At 39.1% G+C, this 25,613-nt stretch overlaps 3 protein-coding genes across 3 annotated transcripts; 2 read left to right on the top strand and 1 right to left on the bottom strand.

The window, feature by feature from the left end:
• On the top strand, positions 1–936 carry sfr1 (SWI5-dependent homologous recombination repair protein 1). Its single transcript, XM_085369369.1, has 3 exons — positions 1–93; positions 243–587; positions 690–936. The coding sequence occupies exons 1-3, from the start codon at positions 1–3 to the stop codon at positions 876–878; spliced, it is 627 nt and encodes a 208-aa protein (XP_085225495.1). The 3' UTR covers positions 879–936.
• A 99-nt stretch (positions 937–1,035) lies between these two features.
• cfap43 (cilia and flagella associated protein 43) lies at positions 1,036–16,927 on the bottom strand. Its single transcript, XM_085369175.1, has 35 exons — positions 16,685–16,927; positions 16,468–16,546; positions 16,214–16,364; positions 16,033–16,115; positions 15,821–15,949; positions 15,596–15,712; positions 15,423–15,500; positions 15,174–15,322; positions 14,889–14,992; positions 14,579–14,728; positions 12,500–12,660; positions 12,175–12,339; positions 11,952–12,082; positions 10,193–10,349; positions 9,320–9,427; positions 7,876–7,953; positions 7,421–7,525; positions 7,158–7,262; positions 6,947–7,063; positions 6,319–6,504; positions 5,927–6,133; positions 5,670–5,756; positions 5,441–5,521; positions 4,482–4,610; positions 4,272–4,391; positions 4,084–4,191; positions 3,760–3,846; positions 3,577–3,665; positions 3,264–3,480; positions 2,981–3,093; positions 2,682–2,847; positions 2,397–2,567; positions 1,560–1,640; positions 1,292–1,445; positions 1,036–1,208 (listed from the first exon to the last, which is right to left on the bottom strand). Exons 1-35 carry the CDS (start codon positions 16,774–16,776, stop codon positions 1,036–1,038), a joined length of 4,428 nt encoding a protein of 1,475 aa, XP_085225301.1. The 5' UTR covers positions 16,777–16,927.
• A 724-nt stretch (positions 16,928–17,651) lies between these two features.
• Positions 17,652–21,900, top strand: LOC146619871 (glutathione S-transferase omega-1-like). Its single transcript, XM_085369176.1, has 6 exons — positions 17,652–17,775; positions 19,721–19,829; positions 19,911–20,133; positions 20,228–20,329; positions 20,421–20,527; positions 21,606–21,900. Exons 1-6 carry the CDS (start codon positions 17,748–17,750, stop codon positions 21,754–21,756), a joined length of 720 nt encoding a protein of 239 aa, XP_085225302.1. The 5' UTR covers positions 17,652–17,747; the 3' UTR covers positions 21,757–21,900.
• Positions 21,901–25,613: the final 3,713 nt, after the last annotated feature.

The following is a 25,613-nucleotide window of genomic DNA, read 5'->3' on the forward strand; positions in this document are numbered from 1 at the left end:
ATGGAGATCACACCTAAAGCAGCTAAATTACAGAGGGACTGTTGTTCACCATGTAGTTCAGTAGAGTCAAGCCCGTGTGACTACAAAGAGAAGGTAAGGTGTTAGAAGGGCTTAAGCACCATTTGTCTTACATAATATAACCTGGCATGATGGTTGACTTTATAGGAACTTTTGTAATTAACTATCAAAACTTGCCCATGCACTTTCCCTGTGAGTCATTTTCTTTCCTGTCACCCCCACAGCATCAACCGAAGCTGAGTGCCTCACTGAGGGAGAGGCTGAAGAGATCCAGGCGCTCCTTCATCTCTCCCCTCTCTGTGGCCAAACGCCTTTGTGTTGATGATGAGGAGAATGGCCAACAAGTTTCAGCAGATTCCCAGCAGCCCGTTAATAATCCTCCAGTGGTTTTAAGCAGTGTTGATGTAAACAGAAATGGGGAGAGAGAAGGGAGTAAAACGTTGTCTGGGCCTGCTCCCAAATCAACACAATATCCTTCAGGAGACTTTGCACAACGTCTCAGGAAGGAGGTGAAAGACAAAACAGAGACTCTACGTAGACTCAAGATGGTTAAAATGTACAGAAGCAAGGTATTGGCGACATTTAAATGGAACATAATGGGATATGTTTTTGGTTACTTAAACCAAAGCTGGCAATTTCTCACGACAGGTTCTCCCATCTTTCTCCCACAGAATGATTTGACTCATCTCCAAACATTGATTGATAAGTGGCGGCATTGTGCTCAAGCTGCGCTGTATGAACTGCAATCAGAAGTCCCTATTGATGGACGAAAAGCCAGCTTGTCTGAGCTGATTGACCTGTTCAATTTGGATGAGAGCATTCTGCACTTTGACCGCACAGAGGACGACTTCACTACCTAATAAAATGTTACAGGGGAACAATCACATTTCAGATGTCCTGTTTATTGTTTAATTTGTTGCTGCTACAGTTCAAGTTGTACACTTTATGTTCAATTTATCTGCTGAGAGAAGCTTAAATAAAACCGTAAAAATCTGTTGAAGAAGAAAGCTTTGCTCATTAGTGTTTCAGTTGATCAAGCGAAGGAAAGTTCTTCATGGTGAGACGCTCAACTTCTGCCCCAAGGAAAGCCAGGTTCTCTGCCTGAGCTCTGGCGAGTTCCTTCAACTTGCTCCTCTTAACGATTTCCTGGTAGCGCTCTTCTCGTGCAGCAGCCTCATTTTCTGCCATAGCTAAATACCAAACATGCTAGAAGATGAAGAAAACTCCCATTTGCATTGTGTTTAATTAGAGCTGAAATGGCTGTTTTCGTTACCTGCTGCTTTGCAGATGTGTCTCAACTCTGACACGGTGACCTGCATTTCAGGGAGCTGCTGTTCTAAATCGGCGCTCTTTTTAGCTTTTGCTGCTGCCCGCTTATTTAACTGTTCAATCTTTCTTAAGCGTTGCTGCACACTCTTCTTATGAGTCTGAAATTAAAAATAATTGCATTTGCATAATTGCATAAAATTGAAATAAAAATGCACATTTTATCTGAACAGTCAGCTGCACAAATTACACACATGTAGCTACTGTTTTATTACCATTTCCATCAAGGCAATACTTTTCTCCAAACTGGAAATCTGCTTGGATGTGTGACTTTCTTGATCTGACTTGCTGCGATGCTGAAAAGAAAAGAGTGTGCAGTGAAAGAACAGAAAATCAGCATCCAACAACAGTTGAAGTAAAACACCTTCATCATAAAACTTTGGATTTAGTTGGTTGGTTTCATGGGCTTGAACAATGGCAGGAAATGGCCACCAAAGATCTACCTGAAGTTTTTTTTTCCAACGGAAGCTGGCATTCAGGCCTGGAAACACATGCGATGCTCATTGACTTGTTAAAAATAAGATGACGGATGAGTCATTTGATCTGTATTTTTTATTTCTCAACTGCAGCGCTCTAACTTGTGATATTACTCGTGTTCAATGCGAATTAGGTTGTAAACAAAGTAAAACGTATTTAAAAAAAAAAAGAACGGAAGGACAGGATAATCTTCCAACCAGTCTCCGCCTATTGAGTAAGAGTTTTAAGAGCTGAAAAAGGGAAAAAAACAGGGTGGGGAGCTGGCGTGAATAGGGTGTGTGTCTTCAATAAAAGATCATCCATCTGTGCTGGAGGATGGTAACAATTTGCTGCCCGCAAAACATGTGATGCTGCCAAATACCTGCCTTCATATCACCGCCCGAGGTTTGGCCAGAAATGCAAATGGGATTAATGTTTAACCTCAAACGCAGACATTTTGTTATTATTTTAAGCAGATGTTGAACGTTTTCATAAGTTGGAATTATACAGCGTAATGCCTATTCACTGTCTCAGTTTAGTTTAGAATAAAACATTTAAAAAGAGGCAGTGTTAGCATATTTTAGAATCTACATTACTGTCATTTTCTGCTGCTCCTCTGAGAGTCGTAGCATCTTGATATTCTTCTCCTTGTCGTAGAGGTCTTCTATTTGCTTCCTCATCACCTTGTTCTCCCATTCCAGCTGGATCATGCCCTTACGCACGTCTTTGCACGCCACCATGGATGTTATTTTCTGCTCTGCAAGTGTCTGAGCATAGCGATAATAATCAGTAGCAGGCAACGACACCATAACCACCTGAATTTGACCAATTTGGTTTGAATCAAATCAAATTCTTTGTGATGAGAGTAGGAAAAGGCTGACCCTGATGACATTTCTCAGGTTGTCCACGACGCTCCTGTGGTAAAGCATGAAGTCGGTGTCTGCGTTGTCAGCAGTTGGGTCTGTGGTAGTCACCTCCACCTGTCCCTGTTTAAGTATTACCTGGACCATGGTGTCCATCAGGAGATCAGTCCTCCTCCGGTGCAGACTACAGCAGAAGGGGGGAGCACTCACGGGTCATTCTTCCATTAAAAAATAGATTTAATGTACTTACACTAGTCATTAAGTTTAAGGCTTGTTTTACAACTGCTTGGAATCAGAGTGAAAAATCTGATTTATACCTTTCAAGCGCTTTAGAAAGATTTTTAATTTCCTCTTGAGCAGCTTTATCCTCATTTCTCTTCTTCTGCAGGAACGCCTGCATCTCAGCGAGAGTCAAAGCTTTTGTTTTTACCTGAAAAAGACGTGTCCAGCAGTGAGTGCATGACTGCAAGCACAGAATGGAAATAGTTGTTTTTTACATCTATTCATAAGTTGAGCCGGAGTAAGATATTGTGCACATTTATGCATATCTTAATGGAACAGCAACTCTCCTCCATATTTAACCTCTCCTCGTCGTCATACCTTTTGCTCGCTCTCTACTTTAGCTCTGCGAACGTGACAGAATTTCTCCCAGGCTACTGTGCTCAAGCCCTCTGGTATGTTCGCTGGAGCGTCCAGTTCGTCCATGGCTCTGAGCATTTGGCTGAATGCATCAGGGGCCTGAGAACCACACAGACGATGCTCTTTAAACGGGTCAGAATTGTTGCTGTTGTCCATCTGGGCCCTCATCTTCTGAGCCCTGTGGGGTGAAAATTTGCCCACAAAAAACGATAAACAGTTTACAACTCAAATTATGTAATTTTCTTCATGCGTAGCCATCAATCAGGAAACAAACCTGGGTCTGCGTTTGAACATCTTATAGAGGCAATCGACCATATGGCTCGGAAGGTCTGAAAATGCCCTCCTGAAGTCTTTATCCAGCGACTTCAGAGACACAGACGTTAGGTTACTATATTGTGTTATGTTTGCCATCTCTCTCAGCCATGATTTTAGTACGGTATTTAATCAGCTGGCTTACTTTGTCTTCAAGGACAACATTGTCATACGTCTCCTGTAACAACTCTACTTCATCTTCCAGCTTCTTCAACCTCTCCTCAGTTTCATCCTGTCAGAGGAACCAATTTTAGAGGAGACGAGCATGTATGGAAATTAGCGATAAGCAGTCTTGAAGCCTACAAAATGAGTGTGCCACACAGGTTAGCTCTTAAAAAAACATGCCTGAACAAAGAGAAGGTTTTGTTCTACAGTTTTGGATGATGTTGCTGCCATTTCTCACAAAGAACGGAGTGTGAAGCTGGCACTCATAAATTCCTACAGCATTACTGTGCACCAGTTTTCTGACCTTGTATGCCAACATTTTTTCAAGTTGGAGCTTGAGCTCCTGCTCTTGGCTTCTCATCTCTTCTTCTCTGAGGACTGACTCAACGAGATATGTGATCTTGAGCTCTTCCTGTAAGATACACCGAAACCAATTTTAAGCAGGATGTTATAAAAGACATTGCAAGGGGCAAATGAGAAGAGACGGCTTACCTGGTATATAGCTACTGTGCAGTTCACTTTCTTCTCTAACAGCTTTGCCAGATTTTCATCAAACCTTTCGGTCGCTTCCTTGGTGGACTGGTGAAGCTTTTTTATTTCAATTTCCAGTAGCTGCAACAACACAGGCCACAGACTGTTACCATTCACATCAGGAGTGAATTATAATTCAGATCAGTGCAAAAAGAGCATCTTATGTAATACCTTTTTGTACTTCTCCTTCTCCTCGCTGAGCTCCTTGGCTTTCTTTTCATACTCTTTGAAAACTTTTTTCTCCTCCTCACTCCACTGAATGTCAGGTTTGGTCAAAACAAACTCAGGCAGAGGTATTTCCTGTGGAGTAAATTCAATAGAAACTATGTGCCCTTCTTGCTCATTTGTCTAATTTAACTGACGCTGCTTAGAAAAGAATTCAAGTTTTAAAAAAAAGAAAGAAATCCTGCGACATCATTAACACACACACACACACACGTGGTTCATCTGGCTAGACTGTATGTAATATGAAACAAAGACATGAGATGTGGACCAGCTTTCTAATATGTTATATTATCTAATTACAGAATACATTATTATCTATAACTACCAGTAATTAAAAAACAGTATAGTTTTAAATAGCTAAGTACATCATGTTGTATTTATTTATATTATCTTCTCACTTAAAAGACTGTTTTGGTTTGGTTTTCTGTTTTTTAAATTGAATTACATTCTACAACAGCATTCAAATGTCTTATTCAACCATATACCCCCGAAACCCCGTCTTCCCACTTGAGAGCAGATCATCTAACAATTAAAAAGTCAGTGTTTCAATTCCTGGCTACTCTAGTCTGCATGTCAAAGCGGCAATAGTCAAGGTGCTGAAGCATGATTTTCAAAGGCACAGAATAAAGTGCTACATGAATGTGTGTGTGTTTATAACTATACTGTTTTTTTTTTTCTCCTCTTAAGCCCGGTTGAATCGGGCTTAAGAGGAGAAGGGCACTTCATAGGTACCAGTTCATTTAACATAAAACTCTATTTTATATTTAATTGTATTCTGCATTTGGAGACAATCTCAAAATTAACAGATTGATCAAAGAAGTGAGTAGATAATATTTCATACTGTGTTCTGCTGTCTACTGGTCTACTTCAGCATTAATGTCTTAAAAAAATGTTTTGATGGTCACCATTTTCAAGATGTCCTCTTTTTTCACTTCAAGTACTCCATCCATCATGTCATCAAGAGCCCTTTCTCTAGAATCATCAGCCTGCAATTGAACAATAGAACAACAAAACCCATTAACATGGCAGAACTGAGCTATCCTCACCATCGAAGCAATCATCCTTTATGGAAGTATTTTAACATGTAAAAACCGAAAAACAAAAACATATTTTTTTTGTTTTGTGGCAGCATACTTGGGCAGCCAAACGACGTTCCTCCTCCAGCTTTCTCCTCTCCTCCTCTTCTTTCTGCTCCGCTGTGAGGTACCGTTCAGCTCTTATCTGGAGTTGGACAAAGTTGACATCTCATAAGACAAAAACCACACACCATTTCACACTTTGGTAAAAGAACAAACAAACAAACGAGCAGTTCAACTTGTACAGATGCTTTGTCCCCTGAACTTTCTCTGAACCCTCTGTGAACTGATTAGATGTTTCAAGAGGACAGTAACCTCAGAGACTTCCACTGCGAGCAGCCTCTCTGGCCACTCGCTGTTGGCCAGGCTGGGCTCCCACAGCTCCTCGTGCATGTCCAGCTGCAGCATGATTTCTCTGATGTGCTTGTTCCTGTCTCTCACACGTTTGAGCTCCTTCATCTTCTGCTTGTGTAATGCCTCAAAGTCAGCGTTGAAAGCCGTCTTGACGCGATAAATCACATCCTGCAATGTGCAGATTAGTGAAATTGGGCAAAGAAAACCTGCTATTAATGATCAGCATGACAATATGATGAAGTTGCTCTTTATTTCCATAATTATTATTTTTAAGAAAGTGTTTTAATTACAGTTCTGGATATTCCCTGAATATAAAGACATAATTATTGCACCTTTTTGAAACAGGTTCCCACCTGTAACAAAACAATCTGGTTGATCCTCTGCTCTATGGTTTTCAGGCTGAACTGATCGTAGACATAAGGATTTGAATATCCTAACTGAGCCGAGATACTCCCCGTCACAGTGGCAGTCTCAGCGTCCTGGACTTTCTTCTCCTCCTCTTCTTCTTGTGCACTGAGATCTTTCTTTAGGTTGCCTAGCTGAGGGTTAAAGGTGGACACAAGGGCTGAGATAAACAGTGAGGACTGAATCTGTGGCCATGTGATTATAAACTTCATCCACAGGACATTGCACTAAGATAAAACTATCGAAACAACTCACTTTTAGCCACACAGCTATAAATCTAAAAAAGTTTCAACAATGGTGGACTGGCATGTGTTCAAGCATTTCAAAATGCTACTGCAGTGAAAGGTCAGATGAAGGACTGAGATTCATGGCATCCAATCATTTTGTAGCTGTAAACTTGTTTTGACTTGAACGCTTCAGCCATAAAATGTATTTCCAGAGAGGAAAACCCAAAACACAGAGGAGGCTGCGTTGTCGCAGCTTCCACTCAGCGCTGCATTACTGCATTTCTGTGCCTTTCTTTGCAGTGCTACTCAGAATCTAAACTGTTTGAGCTTCTGGATCTGTTTTTCTTACGCTGCAGGCAGCTTTTTCTAACTTCCTCATATTTTGAACCCTGCAAAGGTCCTCAAGTTCTTTTGCTGTTTGCTCTTTCAGAGGGTAGTTCAGCACTTCAAGGTCAGAGTGAAAGGCCTGCGGCAGACAAGAGAAAAAGAAACTGCGATGATTAAAAAATGTTAAAAGTCATCAGTGTGATGTTTCGCTGTTTTTTTCTGACCCTTCTCACCTTTATGGTTCTGCCGATGACCTTCATGGTATCCCAGCATTCTCTCTTTAGGACATCACGGAGGTAACATTTTTCTACAATGTCCCATTCAATTTCCGTCCTCACCTACAACAGGGAAACAAATTCACAATCACCCGAATTCAGAATTAAAGTGTCATCCCATTTATGTGTGTGTGTGTGTGTGTGTGTGTGTGTGTGTGTGTGTGTGTGTGTGTGTGTGTGTGTGTGTGTGTGTGTGTGTGTGTGTGTGTGTGTAGCAGTACCCTTGTGACCTCCTGCTCCACCATGGCCTCGAGTCTCCTCTCCTCCTCAACATCCAGGTTAAAGTGTTCAGGCTGGTTCTCACTGTCACGTATCATCTCCTGGATCTAACATCACAGGAAATACAGTGCAGGGATCCCACTCTTTGTGGAACTGTTATCATTTTTTCAAATATCATGTTATGCTTTATCTGCTGTATAGTATTTACCATAAAGTTTTTAGCTTTTAGATATGGAGTATTTTGGCTACATGAAATCTGTTTTTAGATCACTCTAATTACGTGTATGTAGGTTTTGTTCAGGTATTAAGTATAGTTGTAAGTACGGAGAATTCTCAGTGGATTGAAAAACGTTTATTGACACAGTAATTGTGTTAAATTCTTTCAGGTTTTATGCATGGGCATTATAATTTTCTCCTAATCTTTTTAATACCAGCATTTGTAATAAACTTCACTTACACTGTCGCGTAACTCTTTGATGGTTTCCATCAGGTTCTTCTTCATCTCAGAGTATTTCTCTTGATCTTCTTTTAGAAGCTGTTGACAACATGTAGACTGTCAGATTCACAAGAATCGAGAATCTCTCGTAAAAATTCAAATTAGAAATAGTAATTACTGACAAGAAAAGAAAACACTTCAGCCTGTAGCACAGAGTCAGTGCCAGGATCCCGATTGTGGACAAAGTAATTATAGAAGTTGATTTTAATCCTGACGCTTATATTTATTACAAGTGGGTGCATGCGCGTACCCACAAGCATGTGTAAATGAAAAAAACAATACTCAATCTATCATTAATATTCTTGCTGTGGATTGTGAAGACCAATATGTTCATCCTCTTAAACACAGAGATCCAAAGTGTAATCAAAGAAACAAATAAATCCTCTTATGGATGAGAGGGTGAGCTACACTGACTTATAACAACAGTGAGAAAACAGCACTGCCCTGTATATTCATCAACCCAATAGAAACTGCCTCTACATTGAAAGAGAATATAAAACAGACAGGCCACCTATTTTTTAACAGTTCTCAGGACAAATTTTATTTTGTCCCCGCTGAGACTCGTCTAATATTTTGAAACAAAGAAGCCGTGAAGGTTCAGTATGACCAAAATCCCAGAATCAAACTGAGTAAAACCTCATGATCGTATCAGAAAAATTCAGAGAAGTTTCTTCATCCTCTGCTGAACAACCTCTGAACTGTGATGTGCTCCCTCAGATTTATCAGGTCATGGTTCATGTGAAATGGGTTGTTGTGATTGGTCAGAATTTGCCTTTGATAACTTCATAAATATCACCTTTTACTTATATATAAAGGAAAACACATTTAGTTTTTATTTATTTAAATATTTCCTTTGTATTAATTGAAAATAAATACTAAGACACTTACTCATCTTATCACGGTGGGCCCGTTAGTGGAGTGGGTGGGTTCAGACCCCTTAGGCCCACCCACAACGCTGTGGTAGATGTAGCATAAATCAGACTAGAAAGTGCCTCTTTCCGATGTGTGATAAGATAATCAGTGAGGTTTGCTAAACCTAAAATTTAAAAACCTGCCACACCTTCAACATCAATTTATTGTTAACAAAATTCTTTGTCAGGTGACAAAGTACCTAACATGCTCTTACACATGTTTATGTTCTTTACTGCACTATACCTATAGCTAATTGGTTTTCTTACTCCATAAAAAAAATAAATCAAGCTGTTGCACAGAGTGACTGCATGCCAAAAACCACACAGCTGTTTTTCCAGCTAGATACCACACACTGGTGCAAAGGGGACTTTTGTAACCTTCCAATCTGCAAGCGCGTAGAAAACCCCCCCAGCAGAATAAGTATCTAAAAATAGTAGACAACATCCAGATGTCATTCCACCACCACAAATATCACAGCATATTAGTCACTGACCCCCTCTCGCCTGCTTTCCAGCCAGGTGGGCTGTGAAGGTGGAGCACGTAGGAGGTTGTTATCGTCCCTATCTCGCTCTGTCACATTGACAGATGGTCCACCACTGACCTATGACACATAAAAATAACTCAAAGATTTAGATAAGTAAACAGTAAATGGCACACAAGCAATAAATAGCAGTTTATATCTATTACAACTGATAAGATATACTTTATTTAGCATAAGAGCTGGAAAATTCCCATGTTACAACAGCCAAAACTTTAACTACAGCCTCTAACAAACCAGCTTAAAAAGCTGAATAGTTTAGTAATAAAGTACAATATGGCCAAAAAAAGATTTTAAAAAAATTAAAGACATATATGACAATTAAAAGAAATGAGCTAAAAACAAAAAACCTACATGAAAAATCCAGTAACAAACATATTTTAAAAACAAAATATAAGAAAATTTAAAGTGTATTAAATGGAGTAACGAAAAAACATCAGGCCCTTTCTTAAGAAGAAAAAGTTAGGTTTAATTGGTGCTTAAAATAAGTTTGTCACGTGCATAACAAAACATTATAACTTAAATCTGTTTATGTTAAAGCTCTGTCGGGGAGGCGTTCCTTCAGATTTGGAGGCTGTAGTTTGGGAACTGAGTTGTGAGGCATTGAAAAACATTTACTTTTTTCCTACCACATTAAAATCATTAACAGCTGAAGTTAAGAAACAGCACTGAGCTACTAGAGGCCATGGAAGCAGGGAAGTCTGCACAAAGGAAACTTTTACAGCACTAGACTGCAGTTAGTTAATAGCTTTAGCCCATTGTCCTGAGCAAATAGAGCATGTTTTTACAGTAAAACAGAACGCAATGGATCAATTTAACCTTACTTACCTCTAGAGTTTCCGTGCCAACCGGAGACACTTGACCCCACACAGGAAAGTTAATCAGGATGGGATTTTCAGTATCAAAGATATTCTTCAAGAAATAAGCCGTAGACTTGCTGTACTGAGTAGCTTCATTCATCGTACTGACATCCCCACCTTTAACTCTGTGTGAACCCAAGCAGAAATACACAAAAATATGCAAAGGTATTTATCAGCTGTCATTTTAAGAGAAGACCGCAGTCAACGGTGAATTGATCATAATGAAGGCACAAGTAACAGCGCACACAAATCCATTTAAGAGTTTCTAGACAAAAGAATCTCTGAGAACAGACTACACAGCTTGGTTGCACAGATAATATTTGATCTTTTCATGGAATTTGTTGCTATTAATAAAAATATATGTTATCATCAAGCATGTCCTTTAACCCCCTCAGGTTTAACGGTGCAATGAATCTTTGTAGAGCCTAAGCATGTAACTTTAACCCTAGGCGATCGGACTGTGCAATTAAACTGTTCTATACAGTTTTGTCAATCAGGGAACAAAAATAATAATAATTTTACTTGAAGCACAAAAGAAAAAAGTATTTTAAAAAAATCTGTTCTTTTCCTTCTCTAAAATACAGAGTTAGAATAGGGTTATCACCTCAGAGGTCTGTTTATGGCCCAGGCTGTATATTTATATGGATCATAATGAAAAGGTTTTCTAGTGTGGATCTGAATTTGAAACAATTAAACTTTTCATTGTTTCTCAAAGAAAGTATCCTACTGAAAATATGATGGATTGTTATGTGGCATCATCTGTGATCCCAGAAACATGCATGCACACCCGTTTTTAACATTACTGGCTTTGATTTTATTGTAAATTTCCAACTTCTAAATCAGTGATGAGAAGATGGAAATTTATGAGTAGGTCTGCTTGCAGCGAACCACGGCTAACAGACTTACAGTAGTGACATTTTTCCGCTACAACACCCTGAGGCAGATTCCAAAGTGACAATGAAAACAGCTCAACGTCAGAAAACATTTAAAACACAACAGAATCGAGAGGAAAGATGTTTTCTTAGCTTTTGCTTTAAACAAAAGCATTGATATATGTTTGCCAATAAAATGATACTGCCATGTTTTAATAAAGTCAATCCTTAATTCAGTCAGTCTTTTTTAGCAGTACTGAAACAAAGATAAAAGTCACACAAGGATTGCCTAAAATATGTAATTTTGTTTGTAAATTTTGTGTTTTTGACAAAAAACAATTGAAACTATAATTAATAACATGGGAACATTTTAGAGTATCTGTCACAGATAAATTAAACATTATATATATAGCTTGGTCAATTGGGGTTACATTTACAGATTATTCGCAATATTATTATTATATAAATAATATAGGCAGTGGGTTATACACACCATGATCTCGCAAATGGTGCATGCAAAACAAAATATTTCTGAAGCACTAAAACCTTTAAGATAAAAACGACTTGAAAACAGAAGCATGCAGGAACAATTGCTGTAGTCAGATGTGGAATGTGAGTGGGATGTTATTCTGAGGAAAGATTGTGCTGTGAATTTTATTAGATCTTTGTCTTCCTGCTGATATTCCCCTGGACACTAAGTTATATTTACTTACTTTTGTCCTTCATTGCCAGTTATAATAGAGAAAAAGCCCTGCCTTATGTAACCCTCATCAGCCTATTGGTGACTGTGAGCAACGGTTCCCTCTGCTGTTCACATCTGTGCATTATGTAAGCGTGACGTGCAACTTGTTTTACCTGATGTTAGTGCACACAAGAGAGCCATCTTTGAGGCCTACAGTGAGGAGTGTGCAACCGTCTGTGGAAAAGGACACGTTCCGGACTCCACCGAGACGGCACGAGTGACACTGCAGTTCAATGTACCGCTCCTAGAGGTGTGGCAGCGCCACAGGGAATGAAAAGCAGGATTCAAAAACATTCACAGTAAAAATGAAAAACAGGAAATTAAATGAGATCTAACCATGGACGCAGTTTGTCTAATCCGTAGTAAGCCATCTCGGGCCACAGAAGCCAACCATAAGCGGTGAGGGGAGAGAGCAAGAGAGGCAGGGCCCAGTGGATGACCCCTTACTTCCTGCACTGGTTTCAGCTCGACTCTCTGTTGATCAGAGAGATCCCCTTTGTCCTGAGAGAACAGATCAGAGAGTAGAATAATAAGATTCAAAATGCACACCTGAGACCATTACGTATGTAAAACTACAAAAACAAATCAGAGTGATGCTATGCTGTGACTTAGTTATACAGATGATTTGAGAAGAAAAAAGCCAAAAAAGACAGCAGCAAACCTCAGGAAGTACAAATCGCTGAAGTGTTTTACTCCTGTGGCAGTAAGCAAAGATCTCACTTAATCCCAGAACACAGCTTGTAAGTGGACGAGGCACGGTGAATGTGAACACTTTGAGGACGTGAGAAGACAGGCAACCATGTCGGTCTATACTATCTGGACCTGCAGAACAGCAGACACGTTGTAATATGCAATGAAAAACAGATAAATTGAGAATTACAAACTGCCAAGCCTGTTTTTTTTCTGGCGCTTTAATCTCAAAGATGGCCCCTTAAAGCAAACTAGCATCTCAGCGTTAGTATTAGAACTCTCAATTTGGTGTTTGCTTCTTCTTTGTGTCTTTGTGTGTGTTGTCCAACATAGTTTTCCAGTCTGCTGTATAAATAAAGGGTGTGATTTTGTAAACTGTTCACTCGCTGTATTCATTTTAACTGTGTCAGTAACAACATGTCTAAACATTTCTGTGTGATACATCACGTTAAGTACTATTAATCCATTATGGGAACGTGGTCTAGTGTCGGTTCCTTGTTTTGAACACTGCCAAGATATTTCCTTGGATAAATAAAACATAATGGATAAATAATGCATTTTTTCAGGCTTAAAACAATAAGAACAGAAGACAAGAAGAAGCCTATCATTCATCGTTTATTAAACCTGTGTAAAGTACTGTTTAAAATCTCAGGCTGTCTCCCAGTTCTTTATATTTTGCTCCTACAATGGGAGATAGGTGCAGTGAAACGTGCAAACATAAATGGAAATATAGTACATGAGACAAGAACAGTTTCCACAGTTCTATCAAATCTTTAAAGTCAATATTTGGTATGCCCAGCTTCATTCTTCAATATAGCATGAACTCTTTTAGGCAGCCTTCTTGTCATTTCATTAAGTAATCTTCAGGAGTAATTTTCCAGGTTTTTTGAAGGAAATTTAAAGCTCTTCTCTGGATGATGGCTGCTTTTTTTTGTTTTTGTTAAGAAGATTCCACGTGGTTTCCATAATGTTTAGGTGTGGGTTCTGGGGAGGATGATCTATGGCTCATAGTGTCCCAGTGTGTGTTTTTTTAGTCCTCCCACTTCTTTTGTCTTCATTTTTCAAGTTTCCTCAATTTTTTTTAAGGACACACTGTACACCATGTCAAGATATCCAAAGTTTTTAGCTAAAAGGAATCACCTTTGGGAATCATCTTGTTGAAGAAAAAATAAAATTGTATGCCTTTCAAAATGCATTTTTTGGGACTTTTTAAAATCTGACTAAAGAAATGGAAGCAAAATTCATGCCTTTGCAACGAGCTGCTAATAACAAAGTCCTAAAGATACAATTTAAAACTGATTCTTTCAGAATCAGAAAGACTTTATTTATCCCCAAGGGGCAATTAAGATACAACAGAGCAGCATGACGTTGAAGATAAGGGCAGGGCATAAACAAGCAATAAGAGTGAGAAGTTCCAAAGTTTTTTGTTATATGTCAACATAACACTCAAAAGACCTTCAGAAAGCCAGGAGAACTACTGCTAAAGACCACTTTAAGAAAAGACAAGAAAGCCTTGCTCCCTGGAAACAAATCATAAAGAATGGATAGGTGACTCAAGACTTTTCACAGTACTGTAAGTGGAATATAAAGGAAACCACGGGAACCAGGACATGATCCTTAAGTTTCGCTTGTACTTTATTTCCATTAATCACCTTCCAAACCTCTCCTCGCCCACAGGAGATGATTCAACTTTTGGTTTCAAAATGAATTTTTGCTTTTTGCAGATTCTCAAACCTCACTCCTCTCATGTATGCAGTGCCCCTCCTTGGCTAAATGTTTACATTTTTTTTAACTGCCTTAGTTTACTACCCCATGATTTAATGATTCATTTATTAGACTTGAGATTCTCACATTGCCTCTGAGACACTGCCAAAAAATCCTACTATTTTTCAAGAGGGATTCACGCTCTTAAAAAGGTACCACAGTAATTTATGTTCTACAGATTCTTTTTTTTTTAAAGAACAACTCTGTCCTATCATAAAACTGTTTTAAAATGATTTAAACATCTAGAGACTAAGTAGAGAATTCATCAACACTTTTAGTTTTGTACCTCCAAGGTTCTGGGTAGGCAGAGAGAGCAATGTAAGCAGGCTACTGTCCTTTTTTCTGTCCTCTTCACCAGCACACAGTGCAAGAACTTTCACCTCGTTCATGTCCCTGTTGCACTGAGCGGAAAGAGACAAAATGCATCCAGAAAGAACTGGAAAATAAACCCACACATTGCATTGGTTACAGTAGTAGGACCACACATTTCTGCAACGCTACAGTGTGTGACAGTTCTTATCTAGTTACACTGATGTGTGCTGTAATTTAATGTTGATTTATAATATTTTGAAAGGAGTAAGAATAAAAGCATTTACCTGTGTACCCTATGACTGAAAACATCTTGGACGGCCTAGCTTCTAAGACATAGATATGTGAATCTGAGCCACCGGTGAAAAGATAGTGCCCGTCATGATCAAAACTGTAAAAGTAAACACATTTTTATTTGCTTTTCTGAGCAGAAGGGGAGAAGAAGTCACCCTCTAATTCATGCTTCCATGTCACAAATATAATAATATATAATAATATAATATAATATAATTTTGTGTGCAGTTTTTAACTGAAATGCCCGTGAAAGCATCACAAAAATGGAAGATACTTACACTAAATGATCAACAGCACTGTGGTAAAGGAGAACCTCGTGCACCAGGCGAGGCCTCTGCTCCTGGTTTAGGTCAATAAAGAGCACTTTTCCTGTAGTTGTTCCTACAGCTGCATAGTGTGCAACAGGACAGCAGGCCAGACATGTCACCTAAAGACAAAGAGACTTGTGTTTTTTCTTAAAAATGTCAATTTTACACATTTTATATTAAAGTGCTCTGTCCTGTAAGTTCTCCTGGTGGCAATCTGACCTCCACTTGGAGTGAGAGAGAACTGATGCAGATGCCATCTGAGGACCACAGTTGCAATTCTCCAGACTCCTTCAAGGACTGCAACCAATGTAAACACAAACATCACTGCTCATTAAGAGACACAGGCCCAAATTACAAGACGCTGCAGTTCTTGAGCAACACAGATGCTTTACCACACAAATGTTCTTGTCATTGTGCAAGAGAGTTGCTGTCACAAAGTTGCCACTGAGAACATCGAAGATCTTCACAATCCTATCTGACTGGGCTGGGTTCAACACATATATCTGCCCCTGAAAAGCAGGAGGTGTCAGAGTTTGTTCTTTTCTGTCATGTAACATATTATTATTTGGATATTTTAGGCTATATCATGTTATGCTCCTGCGCACTTAAGTACTTACGGTATTAGAGGAAAAAAGTAATGTTTTATAGTCAGGAGAGTACATCACAGTTGTGACAGGTCTTTCTAACTTCCACGTTTGTGCAATGTTTATCTGACTCCCTTTGATTTGCAGGTGTACCACGCTCTCCTGCAACACAGAACAATATTAAATTGCCTGATGTTTGATGTGCTTGTATACATTAATACAGTAACCATTGAGTGGGCTTGTACCTTTCCTACAGCAATCAAACCATTGTTGTTAGGAGTTAAACGCTGAAAGCTGTTTCTTCTGAGTTCAGGGATAGATTCAGCACCTGAACAAAAATGAAGAACAAATAATATGTCCAATGTGTTTTCTAGTCTCTGAATTGGGTAAAAAATATGTTCCACATCCAAGTGTGGGTTTGTTTACTTGTAGGATTGAAAAGGACAGAGACAGAGTGGCTCTCTGGGTCAACAAGAAGCAGGAATCCTTCAGCACAGCCCACATAGAGCTTTGAAGTGGCTGTCCAGCAGATGGCAGAAGGAGTCAGCCTGGCTCTGGTGCTCTGGTGGAGTTTGGCCTGTGCAAACACATGTAGAGCTGGGTCATGGAAAACATAATTGTTTTATGGATAAATTAAAGATCTAAAAACTGCAGTTATATCACACAAACTAGAAAGTTACCATAATGTTGCTGACATTTTGAGAGGATGGTGCCTGGCTCTCACTAAAGGTCCCACCAGGTGCTGGAAGCTTAATTGTACTGCAATATGACAAATATGATATGCACATATATGTTATTATTTGACTCTTTACTTTCCCCACTTTCTTTCAACCTTCCATGCATTTGCAGCAAGGCTGAAAGAAACTTAAACACATGCATTTGCTGTATTGCGTTTACCTCGGTTGCAGGACATGAAGGCTGTCACTCTTTGCAATATTCCAGACAGTGAGTGAAGCAGTGCCCAAGGAACAAAGCTGAAGCCAATTCATGGGGTTGAATGCCAAGGAAACGACATCCTGTCCAGCTTGTGGTTGAGAACAAAGTGGCTCAGCATTTTCCCAGTTCCTGCATCAGAAGGTTATGATTACTATTACACTGCCGCTCAGCCCGAGTAACTGAAAACACATGGTACACAGTATAGGGCAGTGTTCTGCTTTGAGTGGCTTACCACACAGTAATGATGTGGTCAGGAAGAGAGGAGCAGGAGCCCAAATATGGACCACCGTGGCTTAATGCCAGAGATGTGTAGTCCAGTTGTGCTCCTCCTAAAGAAAGAGATGAATGAGCAAAAGTCCACATCTTTGGCAGGATTACAGTAAAAAATGTGGCAGTTTAACAAATTAAAGTACGTCTGCCTTACCCTTAAGTTCATTCTTCAACTGAAGCTCAGGGAAACTGTACACATATATCGACGGGGATAGCTTTTCCTCGGAAAAAGCAAAAATCCCACTGTTTCCGTTGGCTGTCAATGCACCAATGCCTCTGCCAGGACTCGGAAACGCGTTTTGCGTCCTTGTCTCCAAATTCAGGAAACATATATGATTCCCACATGTGTAGCATACTGTTTTATTTTCAACAAACTCGGTATTTTTGTTTCCGAAACCTTGTATCCACCTGTAACAATCCAATATCAGTTAATTGTTAACAAATAACCAGTGTCGTAATTGCAGCGACAACATACCTGAGTTCTAAACTTCCAAACTCGTTCATTTTACGATTAAAAAGAAGAAAAAAAAGCCAAACTACGCAATGTTTATAAGTACTTTCAACCGGGAGAGCGTTGTGTAACCATAGTAACCCGCCTTTCACACTATTGGCTGAGGCGCTGTTTGACACGCCCACCACGGAAATAGTGTATAAAATTAATAATCAGCCATACTGCTTGCTCTCTGACTTTCTTTCTCGGTCAGGTGTAGTCGGTCACCGTTTCGGCTCTTCGTCTACCACTTCAAGTGCCAACATGTCCACTGAAAAATGTTTCGCTAATGGTAAGACCTACGCTGTTACTCGGCTAAAACTGGAGGCTTTCTATTGATGAATTTTCCTCTGCCCTGAACTGATTACAGGGGAGAATTTAGGAAGTAACGAGATACAACACTAAAGCTAAACGCAGATACACTGTAGTTGCAAATCAAATAGCCCATTTAATGGACTCATTTTTAGTATGTGTCATCAAACGCAGTAGCGGTTTTTGATATGGGCGACACGCGCGGTTGCCCGGGGCGGCATCGTGGCGGGGGGCGGCATCACGGGCATCGGTAAAAAAAATAAATAAAAATAAAAATTGCTCGTACTCATGCTGCCCCGACGTCATGCCAGTGCATACTGGAAATGGCATAGGCACCGATCGGTTTTCTATTGCCCATTTGCTTGGAATAAGGGCGCCCTCCGTTTGCGAGGTGCTCCTGCTGCTTCCGGCACAGGGAGGAGAGGGCGGGGCGGCGGGGGAGTCACTGGCTGGCTGGAGCAGCATCTAATAACCAACTCGCAAAATAAAAACAAAACACCAGACATTATGATACAGACTTATAATTTGCACCAATGTTTTTTTCGAAATTCTATACGCGAAAAGTGAGCGCGAGAGCCCTCGGTGCGCCTGCTTGCTGCTGAAGTCAAAGTAAAACTTTATTGTCATCTCCGCTACATACAGTCCAGTATATAGAGAGACGAGACGACGAGGCTCCACAGCAGTGCAAGTAAACAAACAATATATATAAGAAGAGTAAGAAAATAAATATGCACTTTAGGACCAGGGGTAAAGGGATCAATAACAATTTAAAATTTATATTTTACAGTTTGATGATTTAAAGTCTCACACACACAACCCGTCGAAAGGGGAGCGGCCCTGCTGCTTCCAAATAGAGCACATTTCATTCATAATGATGTAAATCCAAGTCCATTATGTATTCATGATTTGAATCCTGGGTTGTGTGAAATCCCAGAAATACACCCTAGACAAAGTGAATCTGTGAACTAAGGTGTAGGTCTGTTAGGTTATGTTGTGGTGCTCCTCGATATGGGGGATTTGTGTTCATACTGGAGTGCAAAATTAAAACCAATGGAAGATGGACAAGAAAAGTTCAAAGCCATCAGGTGCTCAGTTTAGAAAAAATAGAAAAGAAGAGGAGGAGAAACGAGCAAAAGATGCAGGTAAGCAGACGTGTCATTGGATAATGGCAGGTCATCCTGAAACAATCAGAATCAGAATACTTTATTAATCCCTAAGGAAATTATGTGGGTTACAGTTGCTCCAAGAAGAAATGGTAAAAATAGCAACAGTAACAGACTAAACTCCAAACAATACATTATGTTACAGGTTTTAATATTAATTAGACATTGTCAATTGTTGATTTGTCCTGTTCTCATTGTATGATGAATTATGATGGCTGTTTGGTAGCTGTTTGCATACTATGCATACTCTCTCTCTTCATATGTGTGTGTGTGTGTGTTTCTCTGGTGAAATTCAGTATGGGTCCGACAACAGTTTTATGTCAATGGACAATCCTTAATATGTGTGTGTGTGTGTGTGTGTGTGTGTGGGGTGGGGGCAGGAGGGGGGGGGGGGGGCAGAGGGTGTGTTCGCCCAGGGCGCCAAACAGGCTAAGACCGCCACTGATCAAACGTGTTGTGAAATAAAGACTAAATTAAGAGCATACAGCTGCCAGTCTACAACTGCATCACATTTTCTGTCTCAGCTATGACGAAATGCTAAAACATAAATTTGCTGTGTCCTAGGTCTAACTCTAGTGACAAATAACTGTGCAGAAATAACAGAAAAATAGCCCAAACAAAAAAATGAAAGCAGTAATACTTGACAGTTTCTTCTCGGAGTGGTTAATGAAATCAAAAAATAACTTGATGAATGACCCTCAGAAGTCTTTCCACCTCAGTATTTTTTTATTCTAGTTTTTAAGCTTTTCTTGTTTCCCTCAGGTAGTGCCGCACCTGGTCCAGTGCCCAAAGGCCACATTAGACTGTACAGCATGAGGTTCTGCCCTTTTGCCCAGAGGACCAGATTAGTGTTGAATGCCAAAGGAATCACGTAAACATGCATTTTATTACAATTGATTTTACAAATCTCATCCCACTCACTGAACATAACGTAGGTACTTTTGTGTTTCAGATATGACACCGTCAACATCCACCTGAAAGACAAACCAGACTGGTTTCTTGAGAAGAATCCTCTTGGTCTTGTCCCAACGCTTGAGACACCTGCTGGTGAGGTGATATACGAGTCACCCATCACCTGTGAATACCTGGATGAAGTTTACCCTGAAAAGAAGCTGCTTCCCTCCTCTCCCTTTGCTAAGGCTCAGCAAAAGATGATGCTGGAGCACTTTTCCAAGGTATGTTGCATGAAAACTTTAATAAAAATGTTAAGGGTTTGGTTTTTGTTTTTCAACCATCACCAAATAATTGTAATGTCACTATTTTCTACAGGTGACACCATACTTCTACAAGATCCCAATGGGTAGAAGGAATGGAGAGGATGTCTCTGGACTGGAAGCTGAACTGAAAGAAAAATTAGCCAAATTAAGTAAGGTAGGTAATGTATTTGAATCCCGTAGTTTCTTTGTCCATTAACTCAAAATGTAATATTACAGCTTGTAAAGGCAAAAATGTTCAATCATAGGACCTTGCTAACAAGAAGACCAAGTTCTTTGGTGGTGATTCCATAACAATGATTGACTACATGATGTGGCCTTGGTTTGAGAGGCTGGAGACCTTTGAGTTGCAACAGTAAGTAGCAGTCTTTAAGTTTAAAGGGTGTTTAAAATGAATGTTTAACTCATACAATAATTTAAAGAAACTTGAGGTCATCTGAGTGGAACCTAACTATACAAAGGTTTAGACAAGAGAAAGAAGAGGGATTCCTACATTGATCAGTGCTATTTGTCATTGTTCCTTTTGTGAGACCAGAAGGGTATGCTATGAAGCAAGTGGTATACTTTCAGGCTTTCTTTGTGTTTGTTGGCTTGTCAAAACTTGAGAACCCAGTGAGACACTACACGCCTCACAGTGTTGGATTAAAGACAGATTTTCTGCATTGCGCTCAATGCACAAAGGGGGACACATGACATAATTTCGCTCTTTCGCCACACAATGTGGATCAATCGAATGCGGCCTCCTTTTAGTCATGGACATTATCAGAGGAACTGCTGATAGGGACCCATAAAGAATCACTATAAAATCCATATAATGGCAAAAGGAGCTCCAAGTAAAGCAATGCTGCAGGGAAGAGCAGATCTTAAGAACTCCTAAGTTATATTTATTTTGCCTCTTTAAAATTGAAAGTGCAAAGTGAATTTTACAGATGTTGATGGTGTTAAGCATAATTTGCAAACATTGATCAAATAAGGTAAAAGAAGAGTGGGCTCCTTGACAGGGAAAACTCTAAATTTGTGCTTAGCACACTTTACTGATGCATTAATCTCACTTGATGATAGTTACGAGTTGACGAGTGTGGTTACATTGAATGCTGCCTTGTTCACATAGCATGTTTGCAACAGCATTTGAGTCACTGAGTTTGAGTCCAACAGCTTCAGCCTGTGTTTTTTAAGTAAGAGTGGTGTTGGTTAAAATTAAATCTTAGTTCATCTTTATTAATGGAACCTGCTCTTATTGTATTATTGTAGGGTCTTTACTTTACAATATAAAGCGCCTTGATGCAATTGCTGTTGTGATTTGGTGCTATTTAAATCAAACTGAATATTTATATTACTGAAACAGAACGTCTCATTTGCCTAACGTTTTCATTTATCTGTGTATTCATGTTCTGTCATTCAGTTTTCTTTAAATTACTTTCTTTGTCTTCTAGCTGTCTGGATGGTACACCTGAGCTGAAGAAGTGGACAGAGCGCATGCGGGAGGATCCAGCTGTTAAAGCCACCATGTACAGCACAGACACCTACAAGGCCTTCTACAAGACCTATGTTGATGGGAAACCTGACTATGACTATGGCCTGTAGAAAATTAGCAGTGAGACCACTGAACAAAACTCTCAGCCGTCCTTTTATATGTCCGATGAGTCAGGTCTGTATCAAAATACTGATGTGGCACGTGTAAAGGGAAACATCTGAAGAACAAATGTGAATAACTTTTTCAATTAAATATCCATGAAATGATCATCCTTGTTTGTTTGGGTTTTTGTTTGTTTGGGTTTTTGTTTTTTTTTTGTTTTTTTTGGGGGGGGGGTTTGTGCTTTAAAAAAACAAACAATTTCATGCTTTTCTCCAGGCCACAGAGTGTGGTCATTTGATAAACTGGAGCTCCACCAAAACAATACAAGAAAAATATCAGATAAAGTGTAGAGATCAGTCCCATCTGAAATGTGTGACCACGCTTCAGTAATTACTCTGAACAGTGTAGTTTTGGTGATTAAAATCTGCCACCACTAGGTGGAGCACTTAGGTAGTCAGCCTGGTGTTATGTAACTGACATGGGTGTTGCTCAGGCTTTTAACAGTGCTGATTCATGTTGGTCTGTATTATTTTTGTTTATATATATTTGCAAGGAAAAAAAGACATTGTTTGAACTTTTAATTTCTCAAGAAAAATGCAATGAAAACTATGTATAGTGAAAACTGTGCTTATTTATGACCAGGATTCCTGGATTGCAATGGAGCTGCAGGTGCTGCGGGTCAACAAAGGAGGACAGAGTTAGTCAGTACATGTGTGCACTGGTGTGGCTGTTGTTGTTGAAGGTGCACACAAAGCTTTGCACTTAAAATCCAATGCGCTGTGTAGGAGTAACTATTCAAACATTACAGTTTGAATAACAGTCTATGAATTAATCATATTTCAAAAAGGGATGGCATTTAGTCGAAAACCACAAAAGGAACCAGCAGAAATGGTCCCTCTGGGCTGACACTCGGTCAGTAGTGGAGAGAGTAAAGGAAACAGACTCACATGAGATTTAAAATGGGAAACATCCGGTGAAACAAAAGGACAAAAGTCAGATTCAGATCCCGATGGTCAAAAACTTGCACCTGTATAATCAGCAAAGAGAGATTCCTGTTTTTGATGAAGATCCTCCGCAATTCTCCATTTATTAGAGCTTTTTTGCTCTGTGTCTGAAAGCTAAAGCAGTCTAACCAAAGGTTCCAGACAAAAATATACATTGGGTGAAATAATGATTTGATCCCCTGATAAATTTGTACGTTTGCTCATTTACAACAAAAAGAGCAGTCTCAAATTTTTATGGTAGTTTCATTTTATTGGTGAGAGACAGAATATCAACCAAAAATACAAAAACAAAAAAACAGACATTACATAAAAGTTATAAATTGATTTCCCTTTCACTGAGTGAAGATTACAGACAGATGTTTCTGCTGGGTCTTTCTTTGTGTGGTATTTTTCCAACTTATAAATTTCAACTTACAAATTCTGCAGGGAGTCAAATAACAATTTCCTCCACTGTGGTAAAAGATGTCAACCACCTGGAATCTTTGAAAAAGTATTTATATACAAATGAGCCCATCAGTTTTTGGATAATGACACTTTTTTGTAGTCCTGCCTCTTTACATAACAGTAGATTTTAAATTCTAAAAAGTCAAGATGTGATTGAAACGGAAGACTTTCAGCTTTAATTAAAGGGGTTTAACAAACATGTTGCTTTAACTAAAGAAATTACAGCCATTTCTATCTACACACGTGTTTGGGGTGGGGGTTTTTTTTGGGGGGGGGGGGGGGGGTGTTAAGATTTGCTGAGAGGCAGTTTTGTGGCAGGTGAAACCTGTAACCTCTTCAATACATGACAAAATAAACAGATCAAAAGATCTTGAGTTGATTCCAAATAGCTGTCTGAGAAAGCAAAAGATGCTGACATGTTAACCTGCAAGAGATCCATCATTTGTCATCACAGCCTTTATTCACTGCGACTCAGTGAAAGCCAGGATTTAGAAATGGCTTCCAGTATTGGCTTCTGAGAATAAAGAGAGCAACATTTCTGTGAAAACATGTCTAACAGCAACAATATCAGAAGGAGACAAAGGGGGCGGTAATCTCGCAAAGTCATAACTAGTCTTACTTTCTTCTGGGTTATGTAAAAACAAGACAAAAACGGGGAGTGGAGTATCTGCAAAGTCACTGTGAATATGCGTTACACAAACGTGTATGTGTATATATATATATATATATATATATATATATATATATATATATATATATATATATATATATATATATATATATATATATATATATATATAAGCTGTTTCCTATTATTCTCTCTTAGCAGCATAAAAATAGGCGATGTTCTCTGCAACTCTGTACAAAGCTTCCTGTTCTGCACAGTTTCAGTCTGGCTAAGCAATCTAATGACCTATGACACAGTTTATAACTTAAAAGGTGGCCTCTAATATACTGGCCTGTTATTAAATGCATAAAACAAAATACACTGCAAATAAGCACTAGAAAATATATTTTCCTATTAGTATTCTACATGTTTCCTTCTGAATAAAGTTATATTCAACTATACCTTTGAAAAAACATCAGTAGTTGTCTTTTACGGTTCAAAGTTGTGGTCACATATGAGACTTAGGAGGGTTTTTTTGTCTTCATATTTTAATTTAATTTTAATATTCTTTTAATACATTTGTCCCAAATGACAGATTCTGGTTCATTTTGATAATGAAAATTCAGTTTTATTTGTATTTTATTTAATTGTATATTGCCAAATCACAACAAGAGTTGCCTCATGGCATAACAATATTTAAAGACGGTATCCCAAAGTATTTCTACTGTAGAAAAGAAACATGAGAAGTTTCAGGCTTTTATCTTTAGTAGTCTTTAAGTTATTTATGTTTAAACACTGCCTCAGTTTCAATGTGCAAAACAAAAGGCCTGAAAATGGGTCAACTGACCATTTTCCAAAAAGATACATCTTAAAGTATTTCAGATATGAAGATATAAAGCAAATTTTATACTATAAAAATTTTATGCAAATTAGAGATGGCCAAGCAGAAAGCTTAGGCTGATTTGAGAGGCAATGACCCTCATGAGAAAATAAGCAAAGAAAAAATCTGGAGTTGATTCAAACAGGCGGCGAAAGGAAGGAAAAGATGGTGACATATTAACCTGCAGGGGATCCATCATTCATCATGACAACTTTCTTTGCTGTTCCTCAGTAAAAGCCAGACTTCACAAAGGGTTTACAGTTCTGGCTTCTGAAAAATAAAGGGAGCAAAATGTCTGTAAAGTCATGATTTACAGTGAAGATGTCAGAAGGAAACAAAGGGCAAAGTATTTGCAATGTCATTATGAGTATTCATTACATAATCACTTCTGACAGTGTTGAAGGTAAAAGAGAAGCAGCTAATTCACTGTTAACTATTGATCATAAAAACAATTATCTTTATGTGACTGATCTAGGAGGGCGCACCCTCTCACAGGGTGAGTGTGATTTCTCTTTACTGCAAGCTGAAAATGGTGATTGAGGGGGTGATGATTAAGGCTTGTTTTGTTTTGCAGAGGAGCATGAACACCTCTGCATAGCAAAGTATTCTAGAGTCAAATTTGAGGACATCTGTTTGACAGCTAACATTTGGTCCAAAGTGCAACAGGACAATAATCCTAAGCACAGCAGCAAATCTACAACAGAATGGCTGTAAAATAAAAGACTCAAGGTGCTTCAAGGGCTGAGGTCCAGACACCAAACTGCCTGAAGTGCTGTACTCCTTCAGAGAGCTGTACATAAACAAATGCCCCAGTTAACGGAAACAAAGCTGGAGAGACGAGTGGGAGAAAATTCCTCTACATGTGAGACACTAATAAAGTCATCAGAAAACCATTGCTTTACATTACTGCTGCCAAAGTTGGTTCTGCAA

Source organism: Diplotaxodon limnothrissa, linkage group LG13, assembly GCF_057381915.1.
Source record: "Diplotaxodon limnothrissa isolate DT_005_m linkage group LG13, D_limnothrissa_male_GT1.1, whole genome shotgun sequence".
Taxonomy (NCBI): Eukaryota; Metazoa; Chordata; class Actinopteri; order Cichliformes; family Cichlidae; genus Diplotaxodon; species Diplotaxodon limnothrissa.

Excerpts from the sequence above, each read along its gene's own strand:
- sfr1 (XM_085369369.1), top strand. The coding sequence starts at position 1 with ATGGAGATCACACCTAAAGCAGCTAAATTACAGAGGGACTGTTGTTCA. Across the intron at positions 94-242 it reads CGTGTGACTACAAAGAGAAG|CATCAACCGAAGCTGAGTGC; the intron begins GTAAGGTGTTAG and ends TCACCCCCACAG. Across the intron at positions 588-689 it reads TTAAAATGTACAGAAGCAAG|AATGATTTGACTCATCTCCA; the intron begins GTATTGGCGACA and ends TTTCTCCCACAG.
- cfap43 (XM_085369175.1), bottom strand. The coding sequence starts at position 16,776 with ATGAATTGGCTTCAGCTTTGTTCCTTGGGCACTGCTTCACTCACTGTC. Across the intron at positions 16,547-16,684 it reads CTTCATGTCCTGCAACCGAG|TACAATTAAGCTTCCAGCAC; the intron begins GTAAACGCAATA and ends GTCATATTGCAG. Across the intron at positions 6,505-6,946 it reads TAGAAAAAGCTGCCTGCAGC|CTAGGCAACCTAAAGAAAGA; the intron begins GTAAGAAAAACA and ends TTTAACCCTCAG.
- LOC146619871 (XM_085369176.1), top strand. The coding sequence starts at position 17,748 with ATGTCCACTGAAAAATGTTTCGCTAATG. Across the intron at positions 17,776-19,720 it reads TGAAAAATGTTTCGCTAATG|GTAGTGCCGCACCTGGTCCA; the intron begins GTAAGACCTACG and ends TGTTTCCCTCAG. Across the intron at positions 20,330-20,420 it reads AATTAGCCAAATTAAGTAAG|GACCTTGCTAACAAGAAGAC; the intron begins GTAGGTAATGTA and ends GTTCAATCATAG.